This window comes from Balearica regulorum, chromosome Z (assembly GCF_011004875.1).
Source record: "Balearica regulorum gibbericeps isolate bBalReg1 chromosome Z, bBalReg1.pri, whole genome shotgun sequence".
Lineage (NCBI taxonomy): Eukaryota > Metazoa > Chordata > Aves > Gruiformes > Gruidae > Balearica > Balearica regulorum.
The window spans coordinates 63,434,971-63,451,798 of record NC_046220.1 but is presented as its reverse complement, the minus strand read 5'-3'; the positions used below and the strand labels follow the sequence as shown (position 1 = coordinate 63,451,798).

At 35.3% G+C, this 16,828-nt stretch overlaps 1 protein-coding gene across 10 annotated transcripts in view; it reads right to left on the bottom strand.

The window, feature by feature from the left end:
• Positions 1-16,828, bottom strand: part of ADAMTS6 (ADAM metallopeptidase with thrombospondin type 1 motif 6) — a 156,709-nt gene that overhangs the window by 124,890 nt on the left and 14,991 nt on the right. For 9 of the 10 annotated variants that reach the window (XM_075739410.1, XM_075739408.1, XM_075739404.1 and 6 more), the window contains 3 exons: positions 11,340-11,551; positions 10,735-10,818; positions 10,093-10,238 (listed from right to left, as the gene is read on the bottom strand). In XM_075739410.1, the coding sequence (XP_075595525.1) occupies positions 10,093-10,238; positions 10,735-10,818; positions 11,340-11,551 (442 nt within the window). The remainder of the gene's footprint in view (positions 1-10,092; positions 10,239-10,734; positions 10,819-11,339; positions 11,552-16,828) is intronic. The other variant, XM_075739402.1, reaches the window with a different exon arrangement.

Here is a 16,828-nt window from a genome sequence, read left to right as displayed (position 1 = left end):
GCTACCATATTTTCCAGTGTTTACTTCATATAATAAAGACTGTGAAACATATATCTTTAGAAAAAGTGTCAGTTAAGAAAACAATTGAGAATGCAACACAGGTGGTAATTTAATTCTGAATATAACACATGTAAACAAATGTGATTTCTTATTTTCTTCATCAAATTCCTTGTTCATTAAAATGTTTTGACTTGAAAACAAGAGTTTGATTTCATATGAGTTTAAAGCAAAATTTTATCTGGTGTTTAGCAGATCTGATTTCAGAATCAACTTTAGTACCAATTAACCAGGGATATGTGATCAGGCCAGCATGACAATTACAAAATATTCAAGTAGGGAATTTTAACTTCGGATTTTTACTTTACTTCCATCATCCAGTTCTGTCAGAAATTTAATAGCCTTTTAAGCTACATTTCACAATACATTATGAAAGTGAAACTGAACAGCTACAATTGCAGACACCAACTACAACATATTTCTTCACTTGGGACAATTCTGTAATATCCTCCACTCCTGCCTATTCACACCTGCTCTTTGACTGGAAAATTTCCAGACATTTCCTTTCAAGTGTCACTTCTTTGCTGTAAATTCACTAATCAATCAAAAAAAAGAAAAAAAAAAAATGAACCTGTAAGTAGTGCTAATCACTTTGGAAAGCACTTTTAACACAGTGAATATACTTTAACATTAGTTAGGAATGATCTATCTCTATGCATAATGGGTGTTTGTAAAGAGTAGTGAATTGAATACAGAAATGGGTACAACTTCAGAGAAAATACCACCCCTAATCTGAAAAAGGTTAAGCAACTTATGGACTTAACTTCATTAATCCACATTTTAAAGCTGCAAAATATTTCAAAAAGTTATTAAGTGGCATGGAACAGTGTTCACTTTAGGTGTTACATGACTATTTGCATAATTAAAATGAACAAGCTATGAACTCCAACTGAAATCTTATCCAGATCCTAGTGAAATAATGAACATGCTGCCACTGACCTCAAAGCATAAATAATCATGCCCTTCGTTAGGACAGATTGGTGTAAACTGAAGCATACTGAAGAATATCAAATACTAAAATTAAATGTATGCCACTAAAAGAATTAATTTATAACCTGTGTCCTAATTAAAAGCACATTTTAATGTATTCTAATAGATAAGCAATCTAATAAAATGTAGCTATAAAGTTGAGCTAAATAGTCCAGACTGATGTTTAAAATGTGAAGAAAACATGAAAATGTAGTATATACTCATATGTGATGAGAGAAAGAATTTATGCAACAGATCACAGACAAAATCCGAAGCTGGTAAAAATCCAAGGTAGAAATTGGCCTAATATGTTTTTCTGGATTGTTAAGAATGAGGAGCACAGCTATTCACTTACACATGTATAATTCTGCCAGTCATTGTAAGCTGTGAAAATAACTACAGCCCTTATATTGTAGTTAAGGAAGAGAGGGCAAAAGAAGCAAAAAAAAAAAAAAAAAAAAAAAAGAATGCTAGGATTCTACTCAGACTACTAAGAAAAATTAAAAATTAGGTATTTTTAAACAAGTCTATTTACATTATGAAAAAGAAGGCAAAATATGACATTTCAAACTGCTAGAAAGCCCTTCCTCAGATATCTGGCCAAGCAGTAACTGAGTGTTCTAACAGATATCCCAAACTATTACTACAAAACATTTCCTGGAAAAACTATCATTTGAATGGTTTTATGACCCTTTGTGCAACTCAGAAGGTAAATACCTGGAAGAAAAAAAGGGGAAGGAAAACAGAGCATACAAAAGTATTTTTCATTGATTTTTTTTTTCTTCTGTAGTAAGTCTAGTGTGTAAAAAGAAAAGTTTTATTTGTAAACTACAGCAGGCATTAATATACCATTAAGGTCAAAAGCAAATGCAGTTTGATATTTTACATGTTTATCCCAATGCATTTTTAATTATCAAAGGCTTCGTTGCCTCAGTTAGAGAAAGACTTTAACTGCAGGCAGTAAGGAGCTGCACTGCCCATGTTGTGTGCTGGTGGATATTCCCAAGTTTTCTAGTTCAGGAAATCATTAGGTGCGTAACCAGTTCCACTCAGTGAGCACATTTTAGAAGATATTTGTGGGATTACACTGAAAATTTTGGTCCTCAATTGAGATAGGAGAATGTTGTTTGTCTTTTTACTCAGTATCAAGTATTTCAATCTACAAAAAAAACCCAAACCAAACCCAAAACAGAACAAAAAACAGCTTTCAGACTTGAAGTCTCCAGTCAGAGCATGAAAGTCTGAGCTTTACTTCATGACACTGGTCACTCTTCTGGATTTGGTATTAAATAAAACACATTTTGAACACATTTTGTCCATCTGGAATGGATTAGGCAAACTCTGGGTTTACCTTATACCTTTTCCACCCTCCCAGACTCAAATTTTACAAACTAAAGCAGAATACACATCATCTAACTGTAAACCAAGTCAACTAATGGCATCAGAAATGAAAAATAACAGCCTTTTTATTGATTAGAAAACATTCCACTCACACAGTGTGCTTGTTAATTAGCTGCAAATCACCTGCTGGTTGACATTTGCCATGCAATAAGCAGTTTTTCAGATTCACATTCTAGCTACTTTATTGTTCCGTGTGAGTTCCCTCAAATCCCATGGAGTCTATTTGATTCCTTTCAGCTACAAAATCTAGGAATAAATTTTAAAGATACAATTTACACTAACCACCTCCTCCCCCCCAAATCTCAAAAAAATTCACAGCCAAGAGTGGAAACCTGAACAACATTTTAGGCCTTATTCCATTAATGTGGAGTGGGGGAACAAAACCTCCACCCAACAAGTAAGTGTATAACTGTCACATAAAGGGGAATTACATAATATGCCAATTAATTTTACTAATTCCCACCTATTTCATATTTTTCTCTATTGCCTGTGTTATCAAATTTGATTTTCACAGATCACAAAAAGACATGCAGAAAATCGATAAGAGAGAATTCTCCGCTGAAATCTTTGTATATGTTTTTCCCCCCACTGAACACGCAGGGCTTGCAATCTTGGAACATGGCTCTAGACCCGTATGTATCTAAAGCAAATCACCTACACACAGAGATCATTCATTGCTGTAACGGCTCACCGTTTTTATGCTGCATCTCTTGGCCACAACTTCTCTTTTGTCAATCCTAGGGTAGTGATTCCAAAGAATATGCCTTAGGATAGTGAAGACGCACAAAATGTTTTTGACACAAGAGTAAGAACATAAGAACACTGATACCATCACCATATCTAGCAACACACTGATTCTGTCAGTGGTCAGTAGCAGGTCTCTAATAAGGAGTGTAAGGAACATGTCATGTATAGAAACTCTGGTACAAATATTCCTATTATGGAAAGCACTGCGCAAACAACATCAGATACCTTACTTTCCTCAATCTGCTGTAGCAGAGTCCCAGTACATTTCAAGTTTGTTTGAGTTTTTTCCCCAAATACAGTAATTTTGTATATGTAGATAGATTTTTTTCACTTTCGGCCCTTTAATTCCCCGATAACAAAGAGAATGGCATAGGGAATTTCATGTTATTTGGAAAATGGGCTCCTGGCAATTTAAATATCTGCAGGAACAGACATTAAGGGCATATAGACATCTCAGCTTTTCAATCCTATCTCTCAGAGAAAAAATCTTATACACATGGTCTCCAGATCACTAAGTCAATGGACAATCTTATGATTTTTGCAGAAAAAAAAATCAACTGAGAAAAAACAGCCTCCTGTCAGGGGCTTAAATTCACTGCAAGGAACTCTAGTAGAACAAGTTGAAAGGCTGCATAAAAAACAAGGGTGAAAACCACTTAATGGACTAAGAGTCAAGTAAGTAAGAAACAAACAGATACAACTGACATTAGAATTAGTTCTTGAAATTGCAGCCCTTCTCATTAGTGGAGAAAGAAACCACAGGCTGAGGATCAGAAACAAGGCTTCACGGGAACAGAAACCTTTTGGATGTCCAGATTTATTGGACAAGACTTGGAAATTGTCCTGACAGAGCAACATGAGAGTGCCTTGTATAGAAAAGAAATCTTCGCAACAAGTGAAGAAGCCTGGAAAAAAGTGGAAAAGTGCCTCAGAACAGCAGCATAACAATCCCGGACCTGCAGGAGGAAAGGAATGTGCAGAGTCCTGGCTGGCCCTACCTCACTACCAAATGCCTTAAACAGTACAGAACCTGATGGGAAAATGTTATTTGTTATTACAGAATAAAAGTACATTACTTACCTATAAGCAACTGGAATGCAAAAGGGCAACTGTGTCCATAAAATAAACTTCCTTTTAGGACTGCTATCGGGACAATCCAACAACGAAATCATCCCTGGCTGCCTAAACCCCCTTAAAGTTTTAAAAAAAAATGAAATGCGTAATTGTGGGCAGCTCTACACAGGTATGCAAAAGGAAACAAGAAACATTTTGACCCTCTCAAGTATATACAGCAATGCCAGAAACACTGCAGTTTTTCAGACTATGAACCACAAGATTTACAGTTTAGGATTGCTGCTGTACACATATATCTTCTGCCCCCTTAGAAAAACTGGCAGCACAGGCGATGTCTTTCTCACAGACAAATGAAAGAGAGCATACCTTGCCCATGAGGGCACATGAATGAGGGAACAACTAACTGAGGCATTGTGAAGTTAATATTGTACATATACAATAAACATAAACCAGTTCTGTAAAATTTCTCTCCTTGAAAGAGTTCAAAAATCCACCAACTGTGTAATAATGCTAATGCCTCCAATATGGGCTTCAGCAGTGCTGCTAGAGACATGTTGCATACTAATAACAGGGTTAATGCTAACAGCAGCCATACCGCACTGCTTAGCAATACACTTACTGAATTACAAGTACAGTGGTACCTGGCAAAAATACAAGAGTCTGTACTGAGACCTCATTCACTGTCTCACAAAAATTAACATGTACAAGCCTATTTAAAACCCAGAGGAATAGAAAAATTATATCACCTGTGGTACCAACAGGAGATGACATTTCATGCAATGACTTTTGAGACATAATATCTCTTTAAGTGAGTAAGATTCAAATGTTTCTGTTTTAAAACATTTGTATTTCAAAGACCAAGTTCTGCCCCTTTAGAGATACACATACAGAGGAGCATCAACTTCCCCCTGAAACTCTCCTCCCTATGGGCTGTTTGGTGCGCTTTTTACTTAATTTGCCTCCGAGTCTGTCAGTAGATCAATACTTCTGGATCTTCCCTCCCAGCAGGAAAAGACTCCATTGCTGCAGAGTTCAGACAGACAGTCACACATGTGATTTGGAAAACCACCTATTTAGCAACTGGACAAATCAAACTAACCATCTTGAGCTATACACAAATGTAGTACTAGAGAACTCTTAGGGTGTAAAAGAAAAAAAAAAAAAGGTATTTTTTTTACTCTGTCATCTCCTCCTCCACCCCTGCTACAAAGTGTAACCTAGAATGCAACCCTCTGGCCCTTACCATTCTGTGCAGGTGTCCAGGACAAGGAATAGTTTTGTTCATAATGTATATGCTTGCAAGGTAACCAAAGTATTGCTGAGGAACTTGGTAATTCCTACTTTATGATCTATAAGATTGGAGAAGGAAGCAACTGATTGAAATGGAAGGAAAGCTGGGTTAAGCGTTCTTCAAAAATAAGTAATTATCATAGTGTACACTGTGAGCTCTCAAGTTTTGTGTTCTAAGCTAAACTATGGAGATTATTTCTTAGGGAGTTTCTGAAGAAACAAAAGGAGTAAGCAAGCTAGCAATGAAGGTTAAAAAAAATAAAAGCAAATAAACAAGAACTAACTTCAAAAAGGTAGATAGATACTTCTACACTGGTGATAGGATGCTCAAGGGAGAGTACACAGATACTCTCAAAACTTACACCGAGTCTTAAAATGACAAATCTGAGAACCCGACATTGCGCTAAAAAGTGAGATTATCATAGCCATGATGCAGGAATACAGGAACCAAATGCAAAGACTAGTTTTTGTCTACCAAAAGACTTGAGATAAAAGAATCATACAAATTTTTCTCCTACTTTTAATTTGTAATATGAAAGAATTTTAAGGATTCACCAGGTTTATCTAAAGTGAAAGTAACTTCATAGAAAAAAGAAGACACTGTCTTAACAGCATTATACTATTAATTAATTTCATAATTAAAACCTGTCTGCTTAGTATTTTACTTTCACTTGCCCCCAAGAACGCAATTTGGACAATTACAGGATAAAATATTAAAGTTTGAGACTCAAATATAGTCTCCAACAGAAAAAAATCTAGGTGGAATTTCAAAGAGTGAGCACTATACCAAAAAAAAAAAACAAACCAGGTCTCATTGTTTTAGAACATTAATTCAATCACAGTCTTATCTTGAAATAACATTAAGTGCTTAAATTAAGATTCAGAAAATACAAACAGAAGTTCTGTAAATTAATAAAAGAAGGGAAAAGCACAGTCCATATTTGTGCAAGTAATAATATATTTCCATCACCAGAATTTTGCTCTCCTGGTTGGGAATCAGGCTGTTACTTGAACCAGTCTCTTACCTGCCTTATTTTTTATTATCAGCTAAGAAGTTTTCGGCAATCCCCTCCCCACTTAGTAATACAAGTGCTCTGCAGACTGCGGGGTGCCTGCAGGACCATGACAGGGAAGCCCGTACACCAGGCACACTGAACACAGCTAGGCTCTTGTCCAAAGACCAGTGGCTTAGCAGGCATGGTAACGTCTCCAGGGGACTTCTTCGATTAGCTTGGCATACCTCCATGCCAGTGAGGCTACCTGGTTTTAGCATACAGGTAGTTTAGGGTACAAAAGTCTGTCTACGTTGGTCAAGCGGAAACCCCTAGGGAATCAGCACCCTTAATACGGGGTTTTTTTCCAAGATCAGAGCATGCCATCTTTGAAACTAACATGGAGGAAAGCCATTTGTTGCTAAGAGAAGCTGAGGTGCTGTCTTCATTTGCACAGATGAAGATAATGACTCCTTTTCTTAACAACTTTGTCCTACCTTCCAGATAAAGACTATGGCAGTTGCAAACTTAAATACTCAGCTAGGGCTAGGTACTATTTTCAAATTCATCAATTACTTACTGAAAAATCTGGTTTTGATCAACACAAGACTATTCATAATGTTGAACTGAAACTTTGCTACCTTCCATAAAATAGTAGTACACACAATGACCAAAAATGGTTCCAGTGTCAAATTCAATTAAAATGTAATTACCACATACAAAGCAGAGCAGCATCAGTGGGACAGATTCAGGAAACCGCTTTCAAAACACTATTACAGAGGCTAAAAATATAACTTAATATTTGGTAGTATAGGTTCAAATTCCTTCAGGTAGAAGAGGTTATTAAAGACCCCTCCAACACATCAGGATTTTAAAGCACTGTAGCTATACCCTTCTCTTTCACATATAATGCATTAATTCTGTCTCATCAGGTGAGAGATACAAAATAGAATGAAAACAAGCATGTTACCATTTCAGTATTTCATTTAGAGTTATTTAAAGTTAATGGTCTGCATTTATATTAATATAAATTTATCTTTGTTCATTCCAACCTAAAAAAAGAAAAAAATCCATTCTTCACAGGAGCTGATACATTTTATTAGTAAGAGCCAGGATAGCTAGCAGTTTCAGTAAAAGCCTGATTGACTCACTCAAATTGATTAGTGTAGCCTTTGGGATTATTTTTAGAAATTACAATTATTATACTAAATAAATGAATACAAGCATTCGATTGTGAAAGTATACATAACTGAACTTAAAAGCTCAGTGATGCTTTATAAAGATAGGTATTACTAGCCTGCAGATACTACACTGAGGCACTCTGTTGATTTAAAGTATAGGTATATACTTAGAAGTGCAAACTTCTCAGAAGTAAATTCAGAAGTTATAAAAATAGCTCTTATGACCTTTTTAAAAGATAGCATAGACAAGTCCTAAGAAACTGCAGCACACTTACATAATTACTAAGCCCCCATAATGAAGAATAAAATAAGTCCTTAATATTTACTACTTGCTGAAAAAAATCTCCCTTGCCAATGGGTAGTATTCATGTTATCTGAAAACTTGTTCCTTTTGCAATTAAAGGCCTGCAAGTTAGCACTGACTCAAGCCTTTGTCTGGAATACAGAACTGTTCGAAACTATGCTGGGAACATCCTACCAGAACAGGGAAGACAGTACAGAATATAGAGTAATAAAACTTATTCAAGCACAACAGTGAAAAAAAATAAGCAACTGTGTTTTGCAGTGCCAGAATAACAATAACAAAACATCAAGTTATTCAGCCATAACAGTAAAAATATAGTGTTGCCAATGTAGCTTATACATTCATATTGGGGGGCTTCAACTGACACAACCATAACACCTACGGATTACGCTTTCACTCACTTCCTAAATTGTACCAGTAAAAGCCTGATGTGTAGCACAGCTGTAAAGATGTGTTTAATTTCACATGTGAGCAGCCCTACTGAAGGAATTCAGATTCACAGAATCACAGAATGGCAGGGGTTGGAAGGGACCGCTGGAGATCATCTAGTCCAACCCCCTGCTAGAGCAGGATCACCTAGAGCAGGTCACACAGGATCACGTCCAGGTGGGGCTTGAATATCTCCACAGAAGGAGACTCCACAACCTCTCTGGACAGCCTGTTCCAGTGCTCGGTCACCCTCAGAGTGAAGACCTTTTTCCTCATGTTCAAATGGAACTTCCTGAGTTCCAGTTTGTGCCTGTTGCCCCTTGTCGTGTCACTGGGCACCATTGAGAAGGGTCTGGCCTCCTCCTCTAGACATCCACCCTTTAGACATTTATAAGCATTGATGAGATCCTCTCTCAGTCTTCTCTTCTCCAGCTTAAAATTACTTGTATGCAAAAAACTGAGCATAAACAAAGGCCTTTGTGAAAAATCAAGATCTTAGAACATTACTGTACTTTAAATTTCATTCAATTTATTTTTATTAGAGACTTTATTTTTTTTTAAACTTCTTGAATTATAACTATCAATGACCACATGTAACAATTGTATCTGAAATAGGAATGCAAAAATACATGCAAGGGATTCATTAGGTTTTCTTTCCTCTCAAAAAAAAATTGTTCCTTATACAAAACAAAACCAATGAAAACCCCCACCCATCCCAAAAAAACCAACCACTTTTACACCTTTTAGGCAAAATTCCAGAAAAGATCCGTTACTTGAATCACTATTTAAAAATTTTCTGCAGTGAACGCAATGATTCCACAAATAGGTCACATAACAAAGCAGTACAGAATTTGTCCTGGAAAGCAGAAACTATAATAAAAAGATCCCAATCCAAATTAGTGCTGCCACACCTGCTGCTATTTAAACAAAATAGAAAAGAATAAATAGTGTCCTTAAACAACAGGGAAACTGACCTCCTAATAACATACAGTTGCCTACCCGTAACTGCAAAGGACAAACAGGAATACATTTACCAGGATGGCAAGATCGCAGTGCAAACTCTGTTAAATTTATTGCAGTAATGGCGGAATAGAAGCAAACAAATGGTCACATACACAGGCTTTGAAACTGCCTATTAAAACTGTAAGCTCTCATCTTAATTAAGCATAATAAATCAAAACAGCTACAAAGCAGATTCTCACATTGCCTGCCTGAATCTGCAAGAACCTGTTTTTCAGCAGAAATGCTGTTACAGTAGTTGAGGTTCTGGCTTGAAATTCTTATAAAAACCATCATATATGGTTGACAAAACATTTTCCATACTGTTTTGCTCTCCATAATCTTTTGAATTCTTTTCAATTATAAAAGTATAAAATGTCAATAGTATCCCCCTGTTCTACTGGAATTGGTAATTATGAAGTGAAAATAACAGCAGAAGCAAGTAATTTGCAGATCTTACTTTTCCAAATTCTTAATCTATAGTTTAATAGTTTGATATATTTAGGACAAGCCATCTATTAATGTTCCTCCTCTTAATATTACCTACCAATTATATTACTTTACAACTGGCCTACATATATCTATAATGTAAGAACAAGAAAGCTACAGAAATAAAATAAAGTAAACACAATACTTATAATGACCATACCTAGTAATAAGAACCGCATTATCATGGTGGGCAATCCCATTTTCTGGAATGGTGTTTCCATCACTTTGGTGGGAGAGAATGGATTTCTGCCACTTACAGAAGCTATCGAGGGACTTGTCTGCATGGTGGTTTATCTCCAAGTTTGGCTGCAATACAACATGCATACCAGAAATGTTCCAAACAAATTACTAAGGTCAGTTGTTAAGCCTTTTGAAAACTAAAATGGGGCTATAATTAGAAGCAATGGTTTCTAGGAATAAACTCTTCTTGCCAAATTTTATCTGTCTAAAATCTGACCCCAAGTTCAGCTGTGTATTACTAAACAGGCATTCTTTCTGCTCCAACTTTAAACATGATTATGTCAATACAAAAAAATCAGAATATCAAAATATAGATCTAAAAATAAAACTGACATCCCCGAAGGTGTATTAATATTCACCTGAAGTAAGAACAGATATCTTTGAGATGATACATGAGGAATAATCCTTTGAACTGTTTCATCTTGATTAAAGCAGTGAAAGATTACAAGATACGTTTTGTACTCAGATCCAGCCATTTCAAGCAATAATTACATGAAATCTATATTACACAATAACATAACTTGTATTTCAGGGATATAAAGCTTAGTGCAACAGCTCTTACCTGGTCTTCAGTGAGGACAATTAAACGTGTCACTATAATATTCACAACGTTTCCTAGACTGGAATCACGATAAAGTTTGGCAACCTGACCTCCAGAAAATAAGAAAAGGCACAAAGTCAGACAAGAAACACTACTTGTTTCCTTAATGGTTAAGAATTAACCTATTTTCTCACTCAATGTAATTTCATAATGTTAATTATCATTATCACCTGAATAAGAGTTATTTTTGGACCAAAAAATGACCATTCAGTAAAACAAACTTCTTGGGGCACACTTTCCAATCAAAACTGTTTATACCTTGTTTCATAATTCATCCAGCGCAAGAGGCATTTAGACTGTTGACTTAAAAGGAACTGTAAAATCTAAATGTAATCATATGAATTTAAAATTAAAGACAATTTAAAAGCCATCAGAGTGTACTTCTTGACAGAAACAGTACTGCATTCTTCCCACAATTCTAACATTTGCCATATTTCAACTATTAATTCCTGCAAGCTGATACATATTTTAAAGCATTATTCATGACAATAAATGAATACTTTACAGTTGCTTTATCATTTCAGTATATGCGTATTAATACGAACACAGAGAGGGATGAAACTTACAATATTCATTACACTCAAAATGTAGTGTTCAATGTCTTTGCGACCATGGTATCCCACCATCATTTTGTCTGCTACTACCAGCGTTTCCACAAACCGTTCAAGGCTTACTGATCTCTTCTGTCGACTATGACTACTTAATGTGTCATTGACTGGAAGTGAAGTTGCAGATGCATTACTCATCCACCAAGGTCTACCGTTTCTTGTGAGGTCTTCTGGGAATGACAATAATTAAACAATTTAGAGGGGTCACTAGTAAAACTCATTCAAATGCAGCAGTCTTATGTTGAGATTACCATCCTCAAGCTTCTAAAAAGAAGCCTTTCTTGAGGCAAAGAAAAATGATCTTTTTTTTAAATTATTACTTTAAAATACCTTACATAATGGAAAACCAACTTTGATTTCTAATATTCTCAACACTCCTTAACTTGACTTAGGATAACAAATCATCAATTTTGTCTTAATGGATCTGATTCCACACATCTCTGTTAATATTAAAATTAGTTACAGTTAACCACAAGCACACTTCAGAATTTTAAGGATAAGAACAAGACAGCTATAACATTTGGAAAAAACCATACTGGAAATCAAAACCTCAAAATTAAGGTAAAAGGTATCAAAATATAGTAAGGAATTAAACATGCTGATAAGGCACTAAAAAGCTTTTTCCCTCCTCTGAAACTCTCTAATTATTAGGTAATTATGCTTACATGCCTAATAGGTTTTAGGCCAAATAAATTTTCTCTTCAGAAAGCTATCAGATTATGTTTTATCTACTTCGTGTATTAACTAAAATGGAAAGTTTAAAATGGCCTGACATGGGATAATTGCTATAGTTACTTTTAACACTAATTTTAATTCAAATATGTTGATTCTTGTTTCATGAAAATATATAGAAAAAAAAATTAATCTCTTCATGCAAGAGATTCATTATTAAAGATCCAAACAGCTGTAATTATCAGCAAAACAAACACTACAAACTTACTTTGAATTTGAATTCCTGTCCTCAGGACAAAATTGAACCCGCCCTTCCCTGCAAAACTGGCATTTTTGTCTGTATTAAATATCCCTTTTCCACAAAGGCCCACACAGCTCTCAACCTTGAGTTTACCAAAGTATATTATTAGTCTGGTTTTACCTAAATAGGATTTCAAAATATCTAAGGTATTCTTGCTAGCTATGGATGATATAAGAACATTAACAATTAGATACATTTATAATTGTCTGAAGACGACTGCTCAAGTAAGCAATTTCTGAGATGTATCCTTATCTCTACTAAAACCGGTTCAACTAAGGATGAGTTGACATAGGACCAGTACCTTCCATGAAAAAGCAATGCTTTATGCAATTCAACTAAGCACATTATTTTCAAAGAGCAGTAACTACACCACAAAGAATGTATGTTCAGGTCAAAACGAGGAATACAAAGCTTCAGCCTTCCCACTGTTCCAGTGTTTCGTCATTTTTGAGCCCACAGCGTTGGTGTGAAAAGGTTCACGTTTTAGAGAAGTCAAAAAATGAAAATAAACATGGTAGTTGAAAAAATGGTGGTAACAAAATTGTTCTCATTCTGCAATGGGTACAATCCATTCTAAAAAACTCTATCCAATATTAAAGCCTGTTGAGGATTCTATAATGAATACTAAGCTTTTTCCTGTTTTTTCATCTCTATTGTAGGAAATTCAAAGTTGCTTTAATTGTTCAAAGATTTTCATCTCACTTAAGCAGTGATTTAGGAACGTCTGGAATTTTCTCTGACAGCTTCTGTACTAAAATTTTTAAAAATCCACTCTTCATTTTCAAATAACAAATGGTGATGTTTGAGGGTTTCCGATACTAAGAGTGCTAGAAGTACTTCAGAAATGCAATACTGCTACAACATTCATTCATAATTTTTTACTCAAAGATGCAAATCTATTCTAAGCATTTGAAAACCGATGACCTCATGCAGAAAACTTTCAGTGAAGAAAAAGAAAATATTATTTTGGACTCATCTTGATAGTGTCTTTCAAGCAAAGGTCTCAGAAGACTTCACAAAAACAAACATTTCTCCTTTTCTTATCAGATGAGAAGCTCAGGCTTCAGCTGGTCTCAAATGGGAAAGCTAGAAACAATCCTGAGTACACTCAGGCTCACACTCCAGGATCTATCAATACTTATGCTGTTTTACTTAAAGAACATTAAATAATGCTGACTGAATTTTCTTTAAAAAGCTAAAACATGTCAATAAAAGTTTACAATATCTTTAACAATAATAGTTCTGTGGCAAATTATGTCATTTTTCCACCATATTCCTAGATTAAAAAAAAGAAAAAAATTAAACTTCATTAAGATCAAATATAGCTACCTGGAAGTGAACAAAAAAAAAAAAGGCAAAAATAGAAATTAAAAAAAAAAAACCAAACCCACAAAACCACTGTAATTATCCCCAAAATAATGATTACAAAAACAGGGTCTTAGGTTTTAAATTGCAACTAAAAATAAAACCCAATGTGTGTGGACATGGAGTTCACAACTATGGTACCTAAGTTTTCCTAAGTCAGTCCTCTAAAGATGTTGGGTGGAGGTGAAGGTGGAGAGAGAGGAGAGAACACAAACAGAAAAAGATCTCAAAATGCAATAGAAAGCTACTTAGATAAGATGCAACTATGAGAATATTTTGAAGTGAAGCATTATTTGCTGCTGTTTTCCTACTATTTTAACATCATCATTTATGTACATACAAGCTTTTTTTCATTTTAGAATACACCAACTGTAATTCTGTCACAAGTAAAACCACTACATAAGGCAGTATATAGCAGAGGCATCCCTAAATAATCTGCCACTCTGCAGCTTTCATACGTCAGCTTTTGTTGTTTCTCTATCCTATCCAAACACAGCATTCTGTAAGATAACCCAGTGGCCTCAAATCCCATTGGAGCAACTGGAATTTGACAGTAGTCAACTTCTTACCAAGGCCTTAATGATTTCAGCTGTATGTAATAAAGCATAGTTAACTTCATGACAATACATGAATGAAATAGTAATTTAACATTTTTTTATTTTTTAAACATTCTTATGTCTAACTGCTTAAAATCTAATTTAGGTTATGAAAATCTATTCCATGTTCGTATCTGAATCTCCCTGTGTCTCCAATTTTTCTCTTGTATTAGTCACCATAATTCTACTATCCCCTATGAAGTAGTCCATCACTTCTCACCCCAACCAATTCTGATCATCCTTTCACCAAACTCCCCACCCCACTTTCTATCAATTATTGCAGTTTTTCTCAGAAAGGTCAGAAATAACACTCCTCTTGTCTCTATCAACACTTCAAAATCCTGACCACTTCCCTGATACAGAACAGGTACGTGATAAATTTAGGTCTAGATTACAGTAGGGGAAACTTGCCAGACCATGAATAGTGGCACAGCTACACAAGCAGATTCTTCCCAGCATATTATACTGGCAAAACTGTTCTGAAGGTAAAGCTAAAATCAGTCTCCAGACAAAATAAATTCTCTGCTGCCAAAAGGCAGCTACAAGTTTGTTACAACTGCATTTTAAAACACAAAACGGACTGCTCAAAACTTCAAAACTAGTGAAATGCCCCAAAGATTACTGTAAGCCTGGCTTTAGTCCTAGGGTCTGAAAGCTGTGAAACTGAAAATTAATATTTTATTTTACTTTTTAGATATTCTGGGGATGCTTTGGATACCATGTCACTTCGGGATAAAGCTGCAACAGTCCTCACAAAGCAAGTTTAAAAGGTTTTGGTACCCATGAGGAGGACACTAAAACAGCATGTCATCTGGAAAAGTAAGATCTAGCAGTTTTGGGGGGTGAGAGCAATTTTCCAGCAATTTTCATGGAGTGGAAGTAGTAGACAGAACGTAAAAAGGAGAAACTGAGATGAATGAGCATGATAGTAGTCTCAGGCTTATATAAAGCAGTGCTTTAGTATTTCAATAATTAAGAACTTCAGGATGCAACAGATATGAAAGCTCAGGAAATGCACAGGAGCTTCCAAGAACAAAAGCAGCATCAAATATGCAAAAGAATAAATGCTGAAGATTACTGCATGTTTCACCAAAAAATGCACACAAGAGGCACAGCTCTGATCAACCTATGATCCATACAACAGACACAGCCAGAATGACTGAATGCAATTTGATCAAACTAGCTGCCACTGCTTCATCCTCACTTGGAGGAGAATGATTTCCTAAGCATTAATCTAGAAGATAACATCTAACACAGGCAAACAGCCTCTCTTTTTCTAGGGATATAATAATGGCAAAAATTGCATCATCCTACATTTCATAATCCTTACACTTATTTCAAGAGGCTTAAGTGACAGCTTTCCCTACAAAATGAACATACATTAGCACTCTTATTTTACAATCAGTTAGCAGGTAGGTTACAATCAGTTAGTTAGCAGGTTAGTAGTTAGGAGAGTTCTTTTGCAATATTAGAAGCACGTAGATGGAATAACGCTTCCAAGCTAAAGCAGAAGTTACATACATAAAGTCTGACATTCCCTAAACACAGTTAACTGAAACACTCAGGAAAAACTATCTCCCAAGCATGGGCCTTTGTAGACAATCTGTACTGTAAGTTTAGTCAGCTGGTGCCAGTAAAAGTTACAAACTCCAAAAGAAAAATAAGTACATCAATGAACAGTGATATTATTTTATTTTAAGATTAGTATTTGTCAGCCTGTCCTATGCACTGAATCTCATGGAATACAACTATCCAGGACTGAACTTTTAAGAACAAGCTATTTCTGAAATATAAACAAATGACAAGGTTAGAATATGTTTCTATTATGTTAAAAAAAAAAAACCAACATAATTTTAGTGCTCTAAAATAACTTGTCAGATTTAGTCCCTTCTGTCTTCAAGAAGTTAGTTTAGTTTAAGCAAGTGAAAAATCATGTCAAAGAGTACTTGAAAAGTGTATTTGTGGAAGTTACAACTGCTTTACAATGAAAGTATCTCGCGATCAAAACTATATAATCCTTCCCATAAAGCACCTGTAAATCACATATTCAACTATTATGGACTAATGTTAACCCACTGAATCAAAAGCCAGTATCAAAACACCTTAAACTTCCATAAATGTGAAAGATGTGGTCCCATTTCCAAATGTATTACTAATCATAACACTAACACATTTATTGCATGTCAAGTTTACTCAAATGAGATGGAACACTTACTACACATTGAGCTGTAATACTTAGTCACTCCATCATGCTTTCCAGTTGGGGAACAAAGTACATTTATAGAATATTTTGTGGAAGCCTGTGCTCATTACTACCACCGTACACAACACAGGCATAAAACAAGACTTCTCCCAGTGTCTTGGTTTTTGAAACACACTATGTTCTTGATCCAAATTAAAAAAAAAAAAAAACAACAAAAAACCCCACACACGCAAAACTACTTTTCAATAGGGCACATTCATCACCCCAAAGGAGGATCCCCATCAATACCTTCTCCACTGTGTCTTACAGG